The 24,023-nt window shown below is 42.5% G+C and overlaps 1 protein-coding gene across 2 annotated transcripts in view; it reads right to left on the reverse strand.

Annotated features, from left to right (window-relative positions):
• Positions 1 to 222: 222 nt before the first annotated feature.
• The window catches only part of LOC122929057 (neuroblastoma suppressor of tumorigenicity 1), a 44,395-nt gene continuing 20,594 nt past the window's right edge, over positions 223 to 24,023 (reverse strand). Inside the window, exons 2-5 of one of the 2 annotated variants that reach the window (XM_044282502.1) lie at positions 5,922 to 6,000; positions 5,153 to 5,334; positions 2,871 to 2,982; positions 223 to 1,827 (exon numbers count right to left, since the gene is read on the reverse strand). In XM_044282502.1, coding sequence (XP_044138437.1) covers positions 1,591 to 1,827; positions 2,871 to 2,982; positions 5,153 to 5,322 — 519 coding nt within the window. In that variant the 5' untranslated portion in view covers positions 5,323 to 5,334; positions 5,922 to 6,000 and the 3' untranslated portion in view covers positions 223 to 1,590. The remainder of the gene's footprint in view (positions 1,828 to 2,870; positions 2,983 to 5,152; positions 5,335 to 5,921; positions 6,001 to 24,023) is intronic. The other variant, XM_044282501.1, reaches the window with a different exon arrangement.

The raw sequence follows: 24,023 nt of genomic DNA on the forward strand, positions 1-24,023 counted from the left end.
ACGCAAACGGAATGCCCACGGAGTACCTTCCGTTTTGTTTTTTTTGCGGACCCGTTGAAATGAATGGCTCTGCATAAGGTCCGTCAAAAAAATGGAACGGACACAGAAAGAAAATACGTTCATGTGCAGGAGCACTGATAATGCATTCTGTTATGACATGCTTAAACCAGCAGGGGGCAGCAGAGAGACATCATCCTGGAAGCTCAGAGGAAACCACAAGAGTTTTGGATGTGCTTTGGATGTAATTGGAGCAGAAGACAAGTAATTCAGAATCAGTACAAGATTGATAAATCATCCTATTTACAAAGTGACTGAATATCTGATGTAGATTTAGCTTGTATCAAAGACAGAAATATCGGAATATATGTCCCTATGGATGATGTTCCTTGTGTAAAACTTTAATATAAACTCTTGGTTCCTATATACAAAGCAGAATTTTTTTGGTGCCCGACGGATGAATCCATGACGCCACCTTAACCGAATCAGTCGGTGTGTGACTGTAACAGATCCCGCACTGACGACAGTGGAGTGAGCAGGTGCATGCAGTTCTTACGCACCGCCAGCAGGAGGCCCCACGTTTCATACAAAACCATTGAAAAGAACGGAAATGACTGGTAGCGATTTAGCGAAGATGATTTCTGACACCTTGATGACTACTTACCGCCATACTGATGACAAGCATAATAATGTATTCTTCCTACAATTTACATTCCCAGTTATTATGGTATGTGCTCTCCCACAATGCCATGCAGCAGCACTATTCCTCTGGAAATTACCATTTCATGAATAGAATGCAAAGGAATGGCAGTGAAGACTGACATTCGCGCAAGCAGAGCAGTGGTAGAGAAGGAATAAGCGGTTATAGACAAAAAGTAAAAAAAAAATCTGTGGATTGCTGGGTGACAACTCCTAAGAACGCTGCAATGGTTGCAGTGGTTGTCAGTGACGCACTGCTGTTTGGCATACACTGGACCAGCTATGAGATTTAAAGGGGTTTTCCAGAGAGAGAATAAAAAAAATAAAAAGGCCAGAGAGGGTTAAAAAAAAAGGGTCACACTCACCTCTACTGACCCCCGCCACCATTCAGTTCCACTGCTGCTCTGGTTCCTGCTGCTCTTCACTTCCTGTTCCTCAGCCAATCACTGGTGGAAGTGGTAAACCGGCCCAACCAGTCATTGGTCCTTTCCCGGTATTTCCAGGAAGTGGAGAGCAGAGGGGAATGGAGAAGCCCCGGGAACTGCTGCGGTGGGTGGATCAGTGAGGTGAGGAATGATTCTTTTTATATTTTACACCCTTTCTGACCATTTTTTTTCTCCCTTGAAAAAAAGCCCTTTAAGATCCTACAGCTCAGAAGAAGAATGCAGCTTTGGATGTGACTGGAGTATAGGAGGCATACACTCAGGATCAGTCCAGGATACGGATGTCACTGGGTTCAGAGATCGACCGTACACTGTAAACCACTGGCTATAGACGTGCACCATGGAAGAGTCGGCAGATGGATGGTTAGTCCGTGTGGTGGTCCCAGGCTTAGTCTCTGGATGGGGGCGCAGCATTGTCTTGGCGCAGCAGTCTTTTTGGCTGGACACCCGCTTATTCCTCACTTTCTCCATCCCGCTGAGCGGTAGGGGGGGTGTCCTCTTCGTGCTGGTGTCGCCCGATGTTCTCGGCAGGGGACAGCGCCTCCTCGGCGGTGTTGAGGTAAACGTTAAACATGGCGCCTTCTTGGCTCAGTTCCTTGCCACATGCCTGACAGCTGCAACGTAAGATCTTCTCCACCAGCTTGTCCACTCGGGGGACCTCCTCGTTCCCTGGACACTCCAACGTGACCTGTCCCAAAACAGAATAAAGAGTCCTTTAACAGAAATGGAGAAGAGCTAATTGTGGTGGGGGTCTTGCTGCTTGGAGACCCCAGTATGCAGCTGCTAGCCCCCTCCCTTACCTCCCTATAGCCATGTAGAGAATATGGATGAAAAAAAGGAATCTACTAAAGGGGTTTTACATTTTTCAAACCAGCACCTGGATCTGAATATTTTTGTAATTACATGTAATTAAAAATTTAGTATAGCCACTGAGCTATTCAATAAAATGTATCTGTACAGCGCCACCTGCTGTTTGGTCTTTTCCTTATTTCTTGTCCCATCTCACTTTGGTGGTCGCACACGCTCAGTTTAAATCTTCAACTGTACCTACTGTTAGAAGATGTGGCAGCCACAGCCAAAAGGACACATCCTCTGAGAAAAGACACGTCCCCTGAGCTGTCATAGGGAGAGAGCTGCAGCAGAAAGAACACGCCCACCCGAGAAAAGACACACCCACTGAGCTGTCATAGGGAGAGAGCTGCAGCAGAAAGAACACGCCCACCTGAGAAAAGACACGCCCCCTGAGCTGTCATAGGGAGAGAGCTGCAGCAGAAAGAACACGCCCACCCGAGAAAAGACACGCCCCCTGAGCTGTCATAGGGAGAGAGCTGCAGCAGAAAGAACACGCCCACCCGAGAAAGACACGCCCCCTGAGCTGTCATAGGGAGAGAGCTGCAGCAGAAAGAACACGTCCACCCGAGAAAAGACATGCCCCCTGAGCTGTCATAGGGAGAGAGCTGCAGCAGAAAGAACACACCCACCTGGGAATAGACACGCCCCCTGAGCTGGCAGGCTGAAATAAATCTAGCAGAGCAACTGGAACAATATCAGTTATGGCGTAATCCTTTTAAAGGGCAATTCCACCTATAATTACTTTCTGACATTAGATATTTCCATAAAATCTCAGAGCTGCCTCTTAAAGGGGATGTTCATATTTTCCATTTGTCTTCCAGATTTTGGGTCCTACCCCCGTAGATGGACTGCAGGGTCTCACAGGCACCAGACACTCACCACATCCCACATGGACTTGGCCGGCATACACGAGTCGCAGTGCACCAGGGACTCCGTCGACTGAGGGAAGGTGTTTGGGACGCTGTAACTGAAGCACTGACCGAGGCAGGCCCTGAAACCAAACAGGACAAAGATGGTGACAACATCCATGAGGGGGTCAGCAGGACAACCCCAGGCAGCAGCACAACCCCAGGCCGCAGGCTACTGTGTGAAATAACTTACAGACTTCCCAGTGCCAACAAGTACAAGAAGGTGAAGCTACCTTCCGGCGGTCAGGGTGGTACTGTTATGGGGGTACCACGGCTGTTAATGTTATGAGGACACTGCGGCTGGGACTAAGGACATTAGTGGTTGTATAGTCGCGGGGGCACTGTGATTAGTACTGTCTTATTTTATGGAGACAATGGGATTGGTATGGGGGTACTGACTTCCAATAGATGCATCAGCTGGTACCACCAAGGGAAAACCGCGGCTAGCTCTGGCAAAACGGGCTTGCCCTGCTACTGGGGTACTGTGGCTGGTACCATGAGGACATAATGATAAGGACACTGTGGTGGTCGCGGTCATGGTAGCACTGTGGGAACACTTGTTGGTACTCTTATTCAGATACTGTATATGGTAGTGTTATTGGGATTCTGTGTCTGAGCTCGCTTGTAAAGTCATGGGGGTACTGCGGCTAGTACTGTTAGGCCCCTTGTAGTGGATTAGGTCCGGATGCGTTCCGAAAAAATGGTGCGATTCTGCAAGCAAGTTCAGTGAGTTTTGTCTGCGATTGCGTACTGTTGTTCAGGTTTTTTTTTCCGCACTGGTGCAATCCGCTTTAATGCACGCGCGTGATAAAAAAACGGAATGTTTACTAACAACATCTATAAGCAACCATCCGTGAAAATCGCACCGCATCCGCATTTGCTTGCGTTTTTCACTGAGGCCCCATTCACTTCTATGGGGCCAGGGCTGCGTGAAAAATGCAGAATACAGAACGTGCTGAGATTTTCACGCAACGCACAAGTGATGCGTGAAAAAAAACCCTGCTCATGTGCACAGACACATGTAAATGAACGGGTCCGGATATTATTATTAGGATCCTGTGGCTGATACTTTGAGGACACTGGCGCTTGTATAGTCATGGGGGTACTCGCACTGGTACTGTTATTGGGATACTGTGGCTGATACTATAAAGGACATTTGTGCTTGTTTAGTCATGGAAATACTGTATATGGTACTGTTATTGGGATACCGTGTCTGATACTATGAGGACACTGTTGATTGTATAGTCATGGGGGTACTATGGCTAGTACTGTTAAGGGTACACTGGCTGCTAATGTTATTAAAATACTGTAGCTGGTACTGTTACTTGGATCCTGTGGCTGATACTATGAGGACAATACCACTTGCATAGTTATGGGGGTCCTGTGTCTGGTACTGTTATTGGGAACTTGTGGCTGATACTATGAGGACACTGTCACCTGTATAGTTATGGGGGTCCTGAGTCTGGTATTGTTATTGGGATCCTGTGACTGATACTATGAGGACACTGTCACCTGTATAGTTATGGGGGTCCTGAGTCTGGTATTGTTATTGGGATCCTGTGACTGATACTATGAGGACACTGTCACCTGTATAGTTATGGGGGTCCTGAGTCTGGTATTGTTATTGGGATCCTGTGACTGATACTATGAGGACACTGACACCTGTATAGTTATGGGGCTCCTGTGTCTGGTACTGTTATTGGGATCCTGTGACTGATACTATGAGGACACTGTCACCTGTATAGTTATGGGGGTCCTGAGTCTGGTACTGTTATTAGAATACTGTGGCTGATACTATGTTTGGGGGGCACTGTAGCAGTATCACTAGCAGCACGTTGGCTGGTACTATTATGGGGGCTCCGTGGCTAGCTTTTTTTATGAAAGTTCTGTGATTGATACTGTTATAAGGAAATGGGGCAAATTGTTACTACGGCCACACTAGGACTGGCACGCTATGGGGGCACTGTGGATAGCAATGTGAAAGGGAACTGTAACTCAGAGAACTTCTAATGAACAAAAGGTGGGTAAAATCCCAAATAGAAGTAAAAAACAAACAAACGACATTATGCTGTGAAGCCCTTCCATATAATAAACCATTGCTTTCTGCTGAAGCTCAACAATGACTGAGGGAGATAAGTCGCTGCAGCTCTGGATGTAACCAGAGCATAAAACAAGGCAAGTAAAAGGTAGAAAAAAAATAAAAAAAGTTCAGGATTTAAAAGTCACTAATCGTTACACCTCAGGATCACTTACCTGTTCTGGATAGACTTGGACTCACAGCCGCTGTGCCCCACTATTTGTGTGATGTTTTTAGCCTCGCACCAGGCACTTTTATCTGGAAAAAGTGCCAACCTATTAATGGGAGGCGGAGCGGCGAAGACCAGGACCGGAAGCAGAAAACCGATCAGAAACCGGACCATCATCGACACCTAGAACTGGAATAATAAGAGGAGGAAACGTGAGAAGAATCATCATCTAGCTCAACGTGTCCAGAACAGGGCAGTACTATAGTAGTTATAGCCTTGTACATAGGAGCAGTATTATAGTAGTTATATTCTTGTACATAGGAGGCAGTATTATTGTAGTTATATTCTTGTACATAGGAGGCAGTATTATGGTAGTTATATTCTTGTACATAGGGGGCAGTATTATAGTAGTTATATTCTTGTACATAGGAGGCAGTATTATGGTAGTTATATTCTTGCACATAGGGGCAGTATTATAGTAGTTATATTCTTGTACATAGGAGGCAGTATTATTGTAGTTATATTCTTGTACATAGGAGGCAGTATTATGGTAGTTATATTCTTGTACATAGGAGCAGTATTATAGTAGTTATATTCTTGTACATAGGAGCAGTATTATAGTAGTTATATTCTTGTACATAGGAGAAGTATTATAGTAGTTATATTCTTGTACATAGGAGCAGTATTATAGTAGTTATATTCTTGTACATAGGAGGCAGTATTATAGTAGTTATATTCTTGTACATAGGAGGCAGTATTATAGGAAAAATACGTACCTGGGATTTTACTTTCCTTGAGTCCGGAGGCAGCACACCATGGGTTAATCCGACCTCATCAGATCCCAGGACCGCCCACCTAGTTAAACAATTAGAGATAGTTAGATAGTACCTATATAGGAGGTCCTCTAGCCGCATCCCCTTGTGTTTTAAAAAATAGATTCAGACAAAAAACTCATGCTAATGAAAGATCTTTATTTGGGAGGGTATATATGTGCTGCCTCCGGACTCAAGGAAAGTAAAATCCCAGGTACGTATTTTTCCTTTCCCTCTTCGTCCTCCGGCAGCACACCATGGGATTTTTATAGATCACAAAGGGGGGGCATCAATCTGCAAGGCTGCATTTAACACTCCAGTGCCGAAGGCTGAGCTTTTAGCGTTGATGTCCAGCCGATAGTGCTTGACAAAGGTGAGAGACTTGGACCAGGACGCAGCGTTACAGATGTCTTGGATAGAGACTTGCGCTTGTTCCGCCCAGGAGACCGCGGTAGCTCTTGTTGAATGTGCTCTTAGAGGGAACGGAGAAGAGAGACCTTCTAATTCGTAAGCTTCCATAATCGTAGACTTTATCCATCTAGCCAGAGTGTCTTTAGATGGCTGATGACCCTTTCTTGATCCCGAAAAGGACACAAATAGGCTTTCTGCATTCCTGAAATCTGTTGTTCTCTCCAAATAGATTTCAATGGCTCTTTTAACATCTAGAGTATGTAAGAGCTCCTCCTGATCGTTAGCAGGGTCAGGCATAAATACAGGTAGGAAAGCTTCTCTATTCACATTGTCCGTGGAAGAGATCTTCGGTATAAAGGAGGGCATAGTACGCAACAATACACCGTCGGGCAGGAATCTAAGATAGGGATGTCTCGAGGATAAGGCTTGTAGCTCTCCTAGGCGCTTTGCTGAGGTAATAGCCACCAGAAATAAAACTTTATAAGACAACCATTTAAGGTCTGTATCTTGAAGGGGTTCAAAAGGCGGAGTCAACAACTTCCTAAGGACCAGGGAGAGATCCCAGACAGGGACAGGTTCTCTCAAAGTTGGCTTCAGTTTCCTTATGGCTTTGAAGAATCTGGATATGAAAGGGTGATTAAGAAATTTATTCTCTGTCATCACGTTGATCGCTGTCATATGAGCCTTTAGGGTATTGGGCCTAAAACCCTTCTGGAAACCCTCTTGGAGGAATTGTAGAATGGACTTGACTGTAACTTCTGGATAGTTAGATTCTGTTGACCAGGCCACAAACTTTTTCCAGATTCTTGCATATTTCATATTAGTGGAATTTTTGCGAGAGCACAGTAGGATAGAAATTACTGATTCGGTAAGACCTTCCCGTTCTAGTCTGGCTCTCTCAGTCTCCAAGCCGTAAGGTGTAGCCTGTCCAGATGTTGATGGTACAGGCCGTTCTGAAGAAGTAAGTTGGGAACTAGCGGTAGCTTCCAGTATTCTCTCTTCGACATCTGAAGCAGGAGAGGGAACCAGGACCTTCTGGGCCAGAATGGGGCTATTAGGATGGCTTGGGGTCTCTCCAGCAGGATCTTCCTCAGAACCCTGAGGATGAGAGGAACAGGTGGGAAGAGATAGACGAATAGGTGCTTCCAACTGATGGAGAACGCATCCACCACTGTGGGCCGATCCCTCCTGTTTAGGGAGCAGTAGTTGGTCAACTTCCGGTTTTCCTTGGATGCCATGAGATCCCAATCCGGACACCCCCATCTGCTTACGATTTGTTGGAATATAACAGGATTCAATTCCCATTCCGACTGACTGATCTTCTTCCGACTCAAGAGATCCGCTCGAGTATTCAAGCAACCTTTTATATGCGTCGCTCTTAATTCTGAGAGATGTACTTCTGCCCAAAGGAAGATCTCCTTGCATAGATTCAGAAGCGCAGCATTCCTTGTACCTCCTTGTTTGTTCAGGTAGAACACCGCTGGAAGATTGTCTGAACGGATCATCACATATTTTCTCTCGATGAACGGCTGGAAGTGGAGCAGGGCAAGAAATATTGCCTTCAGTTCTCTGTAGTTTGAAGAACGCTTCTTCTGAAGCGTCGACCATTCTCCCTGGATCCATTTGTCCTGAAAGTGTGCTCCCCAACCACTGCTGGAGGCATCCGTGGTGATTTCCACCGGAGACCTGAATAGGAATACTTTCCCCCGGGAGAGATTCTTGGATGAAAGCCACCACTTTAGACCTTGTACGGTTGAGGTTGTTATATTTACTCTCGCTTCTAGATTGTGCCGAGTGTAATGCCAGGTTCTCAACATATCCTGCTGAAGGTCTCTGGCGTGTATCAAGGCCCATGGTACCGCATCCGATGTCGCTGTCATATGGCCTAAGGTCTTCATAACCCTGCGGACAGAGGGGGAACGTAGGGTCATTAGGGTCTTTATTTCTTTCCTCAAGACTTCTACCCTCGCCGGAGTTAAGTATAACATCATGGAGTTCGTATCTATTAGGAGACCGAGGAACTTTTTGAAGGTAGAGGGGGTGATGTCCGACTTCTTCCAGTTTATCAAAAAGCCCAGGGATTGAAGAAGCTCTATTGCTGTCTTGAGATGCACTTGCAGAATGTCTCTGGAATCTGCTGCAATGAGCCAATCGTCCAGGTAGGGAAAGACGAGGATTCCCTGAAGGCGTAACTCTGCTGCTATGACGACTGCCATCTTTGTAAATACTCTTGGTGCAGAACACAGACCAAACGGAAGTGCCTTGAACTGAAAGTGAAGGGTTTTCCTCTTGATCTGGATTGCCACCCTCAAGAATCTTCTCGCCGAGTTCTTTATTGGTATATGGAGATATGCGTCCTTGAGGTCCAAGGACCCCAAGAATTGATTCCGTCTGAGTACTGCTGTGATGGACCTTATTGTTTCCATCTTGAAGTGTATCTTCTTCATGTGATGGTTCAGGTACCGTAGGTCTATAATCAGCCTGTTTCCCCCGTCCGCTTTGGGGACAGCGAATATTCTGGAGTATACTCCTTTCCCTTTTTGATTGAAGGGTACTGGTTCTAGAGCGCCCTTTTCCAGGAACTCCTGCAGAAGATGGAAGAGACATTGATTTTTTTCGTTCAGGACGAAACGATCTCGAGGGGACCGGCAGAATTCTAAATCGTATCCCTCCTTTACTATCTGGAGAGACCAGCTGTCTGACGTTATTTGTTTCCATTCTGAATAAAAATGGGACAATCGGCCTCCTACTTGACTTTTGGCGTCAGAACTCGGTTTTGGGCTGCTTGGAGTCATCCGACTTCTTCCTATAACCCTCTGCACCCGGCCTATTGCTTGATCTTCCCCTGTGAGGGCGTCCTCTGAAGCTGGATCTTCTATAATCCTGGCTCCTATAGGGACGAAAAAACTTAGCTTTTTCTTTCTTCTTAATTTGAGGGAAGTTGAGGACCTTATCCTCAGTGTTGGACTCCAGGAGCTTGTCCAGATGGGAACCAAAAAGCTTGCCAGGCTCAAAGGGCAAGGAACACAAGTTGCTCTTAGACGCAGGGTCACCAGACCACAACTTCAGCCATGTGGCTCTTCTTACGGAGTTGGCTAAAGCCATATTTTTTGCTGTCAGCCTCAGGGAATCAACAGGGAAATCGCATAAGAATTCCGCAGCTAGTTTTAAAGTCGGCAATTGTTGGAGTAATTCGTCACGGGAAACTCCATCCTCAATATCCCTTCCAAGGTGACTCAGCCAAACGTGCAGTGCACGTGCCACTGGAACCGTGGCCATAGCTGCCTTATTCAGGGAGGCCATATAAGTATGCAGTCTCTTCAGGAGGCCATCCGCCTTCTTATCCATAGGGTCCTTTAGTAAGGAAGAGTCATCACTAGGAAAGAAGGATTTCTTAGCCAGCCTTGTAACAGAAGGATCTACTCTAGCAGGGGCTTCCCAGCTTGTGGATTCGGCCGGATCCGTTTTATAAGCGGCCCTGAATCTGGATCCTAGGTTGATTTTACCGACAGGATGTTCCCATTCCTTGTGCATAATAGTGTTCAGCACTGGATGGCTGGGAAAAACCGTAGCTTTCTTTTTAGGAAAGTAGAAGAGGTTCTCTTCATTCTGTTCAGAGGGCTTCTCTTTTTTAGACTCCATGATGTTCTTGACCTCTTTAATAAGGAGGTTGGCATCATTTTTATTAAATAAGAAGTTGTCCTCTAATACCGGCAATTCTGGATCTGAATCTGACGATACTTCTCCTTCAGACCGGGAAGTTTGATCAGAGGAAGCTGGAGAAACATAACGCTTTGATTTCAGCTTCTTCTTACTGGACTTTTCTAAAAAGGCCTTGAGTAAGGACATCAGCTTTCTGGTATCGGAATCCGATACATCATCAGAATGAGCGCAGTTCTTGCAGATGTTAGACACAGCATCCTCAGGGAGCGGCTGGATACAGGAAATGCATAGAACCTGCTTCTTAGGTTTTTTTGCGGACCTTAAAGGGGAGCTCTCCAGGCAGTCGGCGCACACATCTTCCAAGTACCTATCAGGAAGGGGTTGTTCACATGCACGGCAGAGCCTGTGTTTGGTCTTCCTAGACCTCTTACTGCTGGAGCTGGACATCTGCAAAAAAGAAATAAATTATAGTCTTAAAATTGCAGGAGGAGAAGGCTGCCTGATACAGGACAGGCAATTTACCTTAAAACCGCAAAAGCTCTGCTGCCAGGCACAAGGGCAGTGAGCTAGAGGCTTACATAATTCCATAATTACAGCTTATATAATTCAAATTTGGCGCCCAAACCGGAACTTCCTGTGACGTCAGACGCCCAGCGCCTGCGTTCCACATGGTGCGTTCCACCGCACCGGAAGTTAGGGACAAGACTTCCGGTCCCTTCGTTACTGCCGGGGCGCCGCTGGAACATGGAAAAAACGCGCCAGGGAACATACATGGCGCACAGGAGACTCTTCAATCAGGCGGGCACGGTCCTAGCTGGCCACACGAATGACGGCCAGTCTGCTGAGGACATAAAAAAAACACAAGGGGATGCGGCTAGAGGACCTCCTATATAGGTACTGACTAACTATCTCTAATTGTTTAACTAGGTGGGCGGTCCAAGGATCTGATGAGGTCGGATTAACCCATGGTGTGCTGCCGGAGGACGAAGAGGGAAAGTAGTTATATTCTTTACATAGGAGCAGTATTATAGTAGTTATATTCATGTACATAGGAGCAGTATTATAGTAGTTATATTCTTGTACATAGGAGCAGTATTATAGTAGTTATATTCTTGTACATAGGAGCAGTATTATAGTAGTTATATTCTTGTACATAGGAGCAGTATTATAGTAGTTATATTCTTGTACATAGGAGCAGTATTATAGTAGTGATACTTATACATAGGAGCAGTATTATAGTAGTATATTCTTGTACATAGGAGGCAGTATTATAGTATATTCTTGTACATAGGAGCAGTATTATAGTAGTTATATTCTTGTACATAGGAGCAGTATTATAGTAGTTATATTCTTGTACATAGGAGCAGTATTATAGTAGTTATATTCTGTACATAGAGGCAGTATTATATAGTTATATCTTGTACATAGGAGCAGTATTATAGTAGTTATATTCTTGTACATAGGAGCAGTATTATAGTAGTTATAGTCTTGTACATAGGAGCAGTATTATAGTAGTTATATTCTGTACATAGGAGGCAGTATTATAGTAGTTATAGTCTTGTACATAGGAGCAGTATTATAGTAGTTATATTCTTGTACATAGGAGGCAGTATTATAGTAGTTATATTCTTTACATAGGAGCAGTATTATAGTAGTTATTCCTGTAATAGGAGCAAGTATTATAGTTAGTTATATTCTTGTACATAGGAGGCAGTATTATAGTAGTTATATTCTTGACATAGGAGAGTATTATAGTAGTTATATCATGTACATAGGTAGCAGTATTATAGTAGTTCTATTTTGTACATAGGAGCAGTATTATAGTAAGTTATATTCTTGTAATAGGGCAGTATTATAGTAGTTATTTTCTTGTACATAGGAGGCAGATATTCTAGTAGTTATTATTCTGTACATAGGAGGCAGTTTAAATATGGTATATTTCCTGTACTAGCACATATTATAAATATATCTTGTAAACAGGAGGCAGTATGATAGTAGTTAATTCTTTTACATAGGAGGCAGTATTATAGTACTTAATCTTCTCGTACATAGAAGGCAGTATTATAGTAGTTATTTCTTGGTACTATAGGAGCAGTATTATAGTATTATATTTCTTGTACATAGGAAGGCCAGTATTATATTAGTTATATTCTTGTACTATAGGAGGCAGTATTATAGTAGTTATTATTTCTGTACATAGGAGCAGTATTATAGTAGTTATATTCATGTACATAGGAGCAGTATTATAGTAGTTATATTCTTGTACATAGGAGCAGTATTATAGTAGTTATATTCTTGTACATAGGAGGCAGTATTATAGTAGTTATATTCTTGTACATAGGAGCAGTATTATAGTAGTTATATTCTTGTACATAGGAGCAGTATTATAGTAGTTATATTCTTGTACATAGGAGGCAGTATTATAGTAGTTATATTCTTGTACATAGGAGGCAGTATTATAATAGGTATATTCCTGTACATAGAAGCAGTATTATAATATATTCTTGTACACAGGAGGCAGTATTATAGTAGTTATATTCTTGTACATAGGAGCAGTATTATAGTACTTATATTCTCGTACATAGAAGGCAGTATTATATTAGTTATATTCTTGTATATAGGAGCAGTATTATAGTAGTTATATTCTTGTACATAGGAGCAGTATTATAGTAGTTATATTCCTGTACATAGGAGGCAGTATTATAGTAGTTATAGTCTTGTACATAGGAGCAGTATTATAGTAGTTATATTCTTGTACATAGGAGGCAGTATTATAGTAGTTATATTCTTTACATAGGAGCAGTATTATAGTAGTTATATTCATGTACATAGGAGCAGTATTATAGTAGTTATATTCTTGTACATAGGAGCAGTAATTATAGTAGTTATATTCTTGTACATAGGAGGCAGTATTATAGTAGTTATATTCTTGTACATAGGAGCAGTATTATAGTAGTTATATTCTTGTACATAGGAGCAGTATTAGAGTAGTTATATTCTTGTACATAGGAGGCAGTATTATAGTAGTTATATTCTTGTACATAGGAGCAGTATTATAGTACTTATATTCTCTGTACATAGAAGGCAGTATTATATTAGTATATTCTTGTACATAGGAGCAGTATTATAGTAGTTATATTCTTGTACATAGGAGGCAGTATTATAGTAGTTATATCTTGTACATAGGAGGCAGTATTATAGTAGTTATATTCTTGTACATAGGAGCAGTATTATAGTAGTTATATTCTTGTACATAGGAGGCAGTATTATAGTAGTTATAGTCTTGTACATAGGAGCAGTATTATAGTAGTTATATTCTTGTACATAGGAGGCAGTATTATAGTAGTTATATTCTTTACATAGGAGCAGTATTATAGTAGTTATATTCATGTACATAGGAGCAGTATTATAGTAGTTATATTCTTGTACATAGGAGCAGTATTATAGTAGTTATATTCTTGTACATAGGAGGCAGTATTATAGTAGTTATATTCTTGTACATAGGAGCAGTATTATAGTAGTTATATTCTTGTACATAGGAGCAGTATTATAGTAGTTATATTCTTGTACATAGGAGGCAGTATTATAGTAGTTATATTCTTGTACATAGGAGGCAGTATTATAATAGGTATATTCCTGTACATAGAAGCAGTATTATAATATATTCTTGTACACAGGAGGCAGTATTATAGTAGTTATATTCTTGTACATAGGAGCAGTATTATAGTAGTTATATTCTTGTACATAGGAGCAGTATTATAGTAGTTATATTCTTGTACATAGGAGGCAGTATTATAGTAGTTATATTCTTGTACATAGGAGGCAGTATTATAATAGGTATATTCCTGTACATAGAAGCAGTATTATAATATATTCTTGTACACAGGAGGCAGTATTATAGTAGTTATATTCTTGTACATAGGAGCAGTATTATAGTACTTATATTCTCGTACATAGAAGGCAGTATTATATTAGTTATATTCTTGTATATAGGAGCAGTATTATAGTAGTTATATTCTTGTACATAGGAGCAGTATTATAGTAGTTATATTCCTGTACATAGGAGGCAGTATTATAGTAGTTATAGTCTTGTACATAGGAGCAGTATTATAGTAGTTATATTCTTGTACATAGGAGGCAGTATTATAGTAGTTATATTCTTTACATAGGAGCAGTATTATAGTAGTTATATTCATGTACATAGGAGCAGTATTATAGTAGTTATATTCTTGTACATAGGAGCAGTATTATAGTAGTTATATTCTTGTACATAGGAGGCAGTATTATAGTAGTTATATTCTTGTACATAGGAGCAGTATTATAGTAGTTATATTCTTGTACATAGGAGCAGTATTATAGTAGTTATATTCTTGTACATAGGAGGCAGTATTATAGTAGTTATATTCTTGTACATAGGAGGCAGTATTATAATAGGTATATTCCTGTACATAGAAGCAGTATTATAGTAGTTATATTCTTGTACATAGGAGCAGTATTATAGTAGTTATATTCTTGTACATAGGAGCAGTATTATAGTAGTTATATTCTTGTACATAGGAGCAGTATTATAGTACTTATATTCTTGTACATAGAAGGCAGTATTATATTAGTTATATTCTTGTATATAGGAGCAGTATTATAGTCGTTATATTCTTGTACATAGGAGGCAGTATTATAGTAGTTATAGTCTTGTACATAGGAGGCAGTATTATAGTAGTTATAGTCTTGTACATAGGAGCAGTATTATAGTAGTTATATTCTTGTACATAGGAGGCAGTATTATAGTAGTTATATTCTTGTACATAGGAGCAGTATTATAGTAGTTATAGTCTTGTACATAGGAGCAGTATTATAGTAGTTATATTCTTGTACATAGGAGGCAGTATTATAGTAGTTATATTCTTGTACATAGGAGGCAGTATTTTGCTTTTAACTATTTAGAGGACCTGTCGGCTCTGACAACGTGTGTTTTCGAAAACACAAATGGTCACTCAAATATAAAATGGAGCTGCCTTTACCTGATGACTTAACAATTCCAGGGCATCTTTTCTCATAATTCTGCATTTCGCTTCTCCTCTGTTATTCCTATTAGAAATATATAAATAAATGGACAACTGTGTGTTACCATTACTATGTGTGTGTCACTACAGTCTGATGCTGTCAGTACTAACTGGACAATGTCCCAGTGTGTAGGCACGTGCGCCAACTGAAAAAAACCAGCCGTCCATTTATTCATAAACTGCTAGGAGGAATAATAGCAGTAGGTAGAGTCATAAAAAAAGATGGTCTGGAATAATAGGTCCTCTTTAATGGTAATTACAACACTGCCCACCAGAGGTCACTATATATTCATTTCTGTTTCCTCATTCTATTCTAGTAGGAAGTAAAATTGTTGGCAAAACCACTGACCCCAGGTGACCTGAAAGTGTTCCTGTGCACTCCGCTGTGTAACAGGACCGGACACCCTGACGCTGAGAGCAGAGGAACATCACCACCTCATCTGTATGGCCATCAATGGATGTTATCATGCTATATAATCAGCTGTACATATATAATTATATACAGGAGATACCCAGGTTATACCAGCATGGTCCATATCACTATATACAAGAAGATGTATAACTTATACCAGCTGTACATATATAATTATATACAGGAGATGCCCAGGTTATACCAGCATGATCCATATCACTATATACAAGAAGATGTATAACTTATACCAGCTGTACATATATAATTATATACAGGAGATGCCCAGGTTATACCAGCATGGCCCATATCACTATATACAAGAAGATGTATAACTTATACCAGCTGTACATATATAATTATATACAGAAGGTACCCAGGTTATACCAGCATGGTCCATATCACTGTATACAAGATGATGTATAACTTATACCAGCTGTACATATATAATTATATACAGGAGATGCCCAGGTTATAGCAGCTGTACATATATAATTATATACAGGAGATACCCAGGTTATACCAGCATGGTCCATATCACTGTATACAAGATGATGTATAACTTATACCAGCTGTACATATATAATTATATACAGGAGATGCCCAGGTTATAGCAGCATGCTCCATATCACTATATACAAGACGATGTATAACTTATACCAGCTGTACATATATAATTATATACAGGAGATACCCAGGTTATACCAGCATGCTCCATATCACTATATACAAGACGATGTATAACTTATACCAGCTGTACATATATAATTATATACAGGAGATGCCCAGGTTATACCAGCATGCTCCATATCACTATATACAAGATGTATAACTTATACCAGCTGTACATATATAATTATATACAGGAGATGCCCAGGTTATACCAGCATGCTCCATATCACTATATACAGGAAGATGTATGACTTATACCAGCTGTACATATATAATTATATACAGGAGATGCCCAGGTTATACCAGCATGCTCCATATCACTATATACAAGAAGATGTATAACTTATACCAGCTGTACATATATAATTATATACAGGAGATGCCCAGGTTATAGCGGCATGGCCCATATCACTATATACAAGAAGATGTATAACTTATACCAGCTGTACATATATAATTATATACAGGAGATGCCCAGGTTATACCAGCACGGTCCATATCACTATATTTAAGAGGATGTATAACTTATACCAGCTGTACATATATAATTATATACAGGAGATGCCCAGGTTATACCAGCATGGTCCATATCACTATATACAAGATGTATAACTTATACCAGCTGTACATATATAATTATATACAGGAGATACCCAGGTTATACCAGCATGGTCCATATCACTATATACAAGATGATGTATAACTTACACCAGCTGTACATATATAATTATATACAGGAGATGCCCAGGTTATACCAGCATGCTCCATATCACTATATACAGGAAGATGTATAACTTATACCAGCTGTACATATATAATTATATACAGGGGATGCCCAGGTTATACCAGCATGGTCCATATCACTAATATATATACAAGAAGATGTGTAACTTATACCAGCTGTACATATATAATAATATACAGGAGATGCCCAGGTTATACCAGCATGCTCCATATCACTATATACAAGATGTATAACTTATACCAGCTGTACATATATAATTATATACAGGCAGTGGCGTCGCCAGGGGGGGGCCAGAGGGGGCCACGGCCCCCCCTACATCATGCTCGGCCCCCCCATGTGCCCCCCCAACTAAAATGCGCCCCCCCCCAAAGTGAGCCGCCGCCGCCGGGCACAGGGAGATGAGCGCTTCCATTGCGCTCATCTCCTTACTACTGCCTGTGCCAGCGGCGGTGCAGGGGAGGGAGAGGCGTGTCCCTTCCCCTTGCTCTGATAGGCTGCCGGCACTAGGCCGGAAGCCTATCAGAGGCCGGCGCAGGCGGCGCGATGACGTCATCGCGCTGCCTGAGCCATACAGCGTGGGACACAGACCAGAAGAGGCCTGCATCGCATCGCTGCCACTGAGGTAAGTATAAGTGTTCTTTTTTTTTTTCTTACAATAGTGATACTGAAGGGGTGGGGGACTTAATAATGCCACATGATGGGGGGGGGGGACTTAATAATGTCACATGATGGGGGCGGGACTTAATAATGCCACATGATGGGGGGGGGGACTTAATAATGCCACATGATGGGGGGGACTTAATAATGCCACATGATGGGGGGGGACTTAATAATGCCACATGATGGGGGGGACTTAATAATGCCACATGATGGGGGGGGACTTAATAATGGCACATGACGGAGGGGGGACTTAATAATGGCACATGATGGGGGGGACTTAATAATGGCACATGATTACTGGCACGTAATGGGGGGCTTATTACTGACACGTAATGGGGGGCTTATTACTGGCACATGATGGGGGGCTTATTACTGGCACATGATGGGGGGCTTATTACTGGCACGTAATGGGGGGCTTATTACTGGCACGTAATGGGTGGGCTTATTACTGGCACATTATTGGTGGGCACTATAGGGGCATCTACTGAGGCAACACAAAGAAGGTGTGTTTTATATGGGGGGCTCTGTACAGTAGCATTTTATACTGGGACACATTATGGTGGGTACTATGGGGAAGGGGGGAGAGGAGTACTATGGAGTCATCTACGGGGGCACTAAGAAGGGGTCATTTATACTTGCAAAATTATGGGGGACACTGAGGGCATCTACTGGGGCATTTTATACTGGTACATTATGGGGGGCACTAGGAGGAAGGGGGGAGGAGCACTATGGGGGCATTTACTGGGGGCACTATATAGGGGTATTTTATACTGGCACATTATGGGGGACATTAGCTCAACTGGGGGCATAAGGGGGTATTTTTTGCATTGTCACATTATAAGGAGAATTATTACTACTGGGGGGCATAATGGTGGGCTTTATTACTCCCCCATGGTATGACCCCCTAGTAGCAGCACCGGCCTCTCCCTGCTCTGCTATCCCTCTGCCTCTTCTCCAAATCCTTATTATGAAATCTTTCTCATTAGGATAAAACACATCAGCTCCGCCGAGTCCCCGGCCAAAGTGTGGAAGTGGCGTCCGAGATCCCCAAGGGCCAAGTAACTGTAAGTGTTCATGTGAAATATGTTTATGTTATACACATATAGCATACACTGTGCTCCACAATATACAGTATACCGCTACACTGTGCCACACAATATACCGCTACACTGTGCCCCACAATGTACAGTATACCTCTACACTGTGCCCCACAATATACAGTATACCGCTACACTGTGCCACACAATGTACAGTATACCTCTACACTGTGCTCCACAATATACAGTATACCGCTACACTGTGCCACACAATATACAGTATACCTCTACACTGTGCCACACAATGTACAGTATACCTCTACACTGTGCTCCACAATATACAGTATACCGCTACACTGTGCCACACAATATACAGTATACCTCTACACTGTGCCACACAATATACAGTATACCGCTACACTGTGCCACACAATATACAGTATACCGCTACACTGTGCCCCACAATATACAGTATACCGCTACACTGTGCCCCACAATATACAGTATACCTCTACACTGTGCCACACAATATACAGTATACCGCTACACTGTGCCCCACAATATACAGTATACCTCTACACTGTGCCCCACAATATACAGTATATCTCTACACTGTGCCCCACAATATACAGTATACCGCTACACTGTGCCCCACAATATACAGTATACCTCTACACTGTGCCCCACAATATACAGTATACCTCTACACTGTGCCACACAATGTACAGTATACTGCTACACTGTGCCACACAATGTACAGTATACCGCTACACTGTGCCCCACAATGTACAGTATACCTCTACACTGTGCCACACAATATACAGTATACCGCTACACTGTGCCCCACAATACACAGTATACCTCTACACTGTGCCCCACAATATACAGTATACCGCTACACTGTGCCCCACAATATACAGTATACCGCTACACTGTGCCCCACAATATACAGTATACCTCTATACTGTGCCCCACAATATACAGTATACCTCTACACTGTGCCACACAATATACAGTATACCGCTACACTGTGCCACACAATATACAGTATACCTCTACACCGTGCCCCACAATATACAGTATACCTCTACACTGTGCCCCACAATATACAGTATACCTCTACACTGTGCCCCACAATATACAGTATACCTCTACACTGTGCCCCACAATGTACAGTATACCTCTACACTGTGCCCCACAATATACAGTATACCGCTACACTGTGCCCCACAATATACAGTATACCTCTACACTGTGCCCCACAATATATAGTATACCACTACACTGTGCCCCACAATGTACAGTATACCTCTACACTGTGCCCCACAATATACAGTATACCGCTACACTGTGCCCCACAATATACCGCTACACTGTGCCACACAATATACAGTATACCGCTACACTGTGCCACACAATATACCGCTACACTGTGCCACACAATATACAGTATACCGCTACCCTGTGCCCCACAATATACAGTATACCTCTACACTGTGCCCCACAATATACAGTATACCACTACACTGTGCCCCACAATGTACAGTATACCTCTACACTGTGCCCCACAATATACAGTATACCGCTACACTGTGCCCCACAATATACAGTATACCTCTACACTGTGCCCCACAATATACAGTATACCGCTACACTGTGCCCCACAATATACAGTATACCGCTACACTGTGCCCCACAATATACAGTATACCTCTATACTGTGCCCCACAATATACAGTATACCGCTACACCGTGCCACACAATATACAGTATACCTCTACACCGTGCCCCACAATATACAGTATACCTCTACACTGTGCCCCACAATATACAGTATACCTCTACACTGTGCCCCACAATATACAGTATACCTCTACACTGTGCCCCACAATGTACAGTATACCTCTACACTGTGCCCCACAATATACAGTATACCTCTACACTGTGCCCCACAATGTACAGTATACCTCTACACTGTGCCCCACAATATACAGTATACCTCTACACTGTGCCACACAGTATACAGTATACCTCTACACTGTGCCACACAATATACAGTATACCGCTACACTGTGCCCCACAATATACAGTATACCTCTATACTGTGCCCCACAATATACAGTATACCGCTACACTGTGCCACACAATATACAGTATACCTCTACACTGTGCCCCACAATGTACAGTATACCTCTACACTGTGCCCCACAATATACAGTATACCTCTACACTGTGCCACACAGTATACAGTATACCTCTACACTGTGCCCCACAATATACAGTATACCGCTACACTGTGCCCCACAATATACAGTATACCTCTATACTGTGCCCCACAATATACAGTATACCGCTACACTGTGCCACACAATATACAGTATACCGCTACACTGTGCCACACAATATACAGTACACCTCTACACTGTGCCCCACAATATACAGTATACCGCTACACTGTGCCCCACAATATACAGTATACCGCTACACTGTGCCCCACAATATACAGTATACCGCTACACTGTGCCCCACAATATACAGTATACCTCTATACTGTGCCCCACAATATACAGTATACCGCTACACTGTGCCACACAATATACAGTATACCTCTACACCGTGCCCCACAATATACAGTATACCTCTACACTGTGCCCCACAATATACAGTATACCTCTACACTGTGCCCCACAATATACAGTATACCTCTACACTGTGCCCCACAATATACAGTATACCTCTACACTGTGCCCCACAATGTACAGTATACCTCTACACTGTGCCCCACAATATACAGTATACCTCTACACTGTGCCCCACAATGTACAGTATACCTCTACACTGTGCCCCACAATATACAGTATACCTCTACACTGTGCCACACAGTATACAGTATACCTCTACACTGTGCCACACAATATACAGTATACCGCTACACTGTGCCCCACAATATACAGTATACCTCTATACTGTGCCCCACAATATACAGTATACCTCTACACTGTGCCCCACAATATACAGTATACCGCTACACTGTGCCACACAATATACAGTATACCGCTACACTGTGCCCCACAATATACAGTATACCTCTACACTGTGCCCCACAATATACAGTATACCTCTACACTGTGCCCCACAATATACAGTATACCTCTACACTGTGCCCCACAATATACAGTATACCTCTACACTGTGCCACACAGTATACAGTATACCTCTACACTGTGCCACACAATATACAGTATACCGCTACACTGTGCCCCACAATATACAGTATACCGCTACACTGTGCCCCACAATATACAGTATACCTCTACACTGTGCCCCACAATATACAGTATACCTCTATACTGTGCCCCACAATATACAGTATACTGCTACACTGTGCCCCACAATGTACAGTATACCTCTACACTGTGCCCCACAATATACAGTATACCTCTACACTGTGCCCCACAATATACAGTATACCTCTACACTGTGCCACACAATATACAGTATACCTCTACACTGTGCCACACAATATACAGTATACCGCTACACTGTGCCCCACAATATACAGTATACCGCTACACTGTGCCCCACAATATACAGTATACCGCTACACTGTGCCACACAATATACAGTATACCGCTACACTGTGCCACACAATATACAGTATACCTCTACACTGTGCCACACAATATACAGTATACCGCTACACTGTGCCCCACAATATACAGTATACCGCTACACTGTGCCACACAATATACAGTATACCTCTACACTGTGCCACACAATATACAGTATACCTCTACACTGTGCCACACAATATACAGTATACCTCTACACTGTGCCCCACAATATACAGTATACCTCTACACTGTGCCCCACAATATACAGTATACCTCTACACTGTGCCCCACAATATACATTATACCGCTACACTGTGCCCCACAATATACAGTATACCTCTACACTGTGCCACACAATATACAGTATACCGCTACACTGTGCCACACAATATACAGTATACCGCTACACTGTGCCACACAATATACAGTATACCGCTACACTGTGCCCCACAATATACAGTATACCTCTACACTGTGCCCCACAATATACAGTATACCTCTACACTGTGCCACACAATATACAGTATACCTCCACACTGTGCCCCACAATATACAGTATACCGCTACACTGTGCCCCACAATATACAGTATACCTCTACACTGTGCCACACAATATACAGTATACCTCTACACTGTGCCCCACGATATACAATATACCGCTACACTCTGTGCCACACAGTATACAGTATACCGCTACACTGTGCCACACAATATACAGTATACCTCTACACTGTGCCCCACGATATACAATATACCGCTACACTGTGCCACACAGTATACAGTATACCGCTACACTGTGCCACACAATATACAGTATACCTCTACACTGTGCCCCACGATATACAATATACCGCTACACTGTGCCACACAGTATACAGTATACCGCTACACTGTGCCACACAATATACAGTATACCTCTACACTGTGCCACACAATATACAGTATACCGCTACACTGTGCACCACAATATACAGTATACCGCTACACTGTGCCCCACAATATACAGTATACCTCTACACTGTGCCCCACAATATACAGTATACCTCTACACTGTGCCCCACAATATACAGTATACCGCTACACTGTGCCCCACAATATACAGTATACCTCTACACTGTGCCACACAATATACAGTATACCTCTACACTGTGCCACACAATATACAGTATACCGCTACACTGTGCCCCACAATATACAGTATACCTCTACACTGTGCCACACAATATACAGTATACCTCTACACTGTGCCACACAATATACAGTATACCGCTACACTGTGCCCCACAATATACAGTATACCTCTACACTGTGCCCCACAATATACAGTATACCTCTACACTGTGCCACACAATATACAGTATACCTCCACACTGTGCCCCACAATATACAGTATACCGCTACACTGTGCCCCACAATATACAGTATACCTCTACACTGTGCCACACAATATACAGTATACCTCTACACTGTGCCCCACGATATACAATATACCGCTACACTGTGCCACACAGTATACAGTATACCGCTACACTGTGCCACACAATATACAGTATACCTCTATACTGTGCCCCACAATATACAGTATACCGCTACACTGTGCTCCACAATATACAGTATACCTCTACACTGTGCCCCACAATATACAGTATACCTCTACACTGTGCACACAATATACAGTATACCGCTACACTGTGCCCCACGATATACAATATACCGCTACACTGTGCCACACAGTATACAGTATACCGCTACACTGTGCCCCACAATGTACAGTATACCTCTACACTGTGCCCCA

The sequence above is a fragment of the Bufo gargarizans genome, chromosome 2 (assembly GCF_014858855.1).
Source record: "Bufo gargarizans isolate SCDJY-AF-19 chromosome 2, ASM1485885v1, whole genome shotgun sequence".
Classification (NCBI taxonomy): domain Eukaryota; kingdom Metazoa; phylum Chordata; class Amphibia; order Anura; family Bufonidae; genus Bufo; species Bufo gargarizans.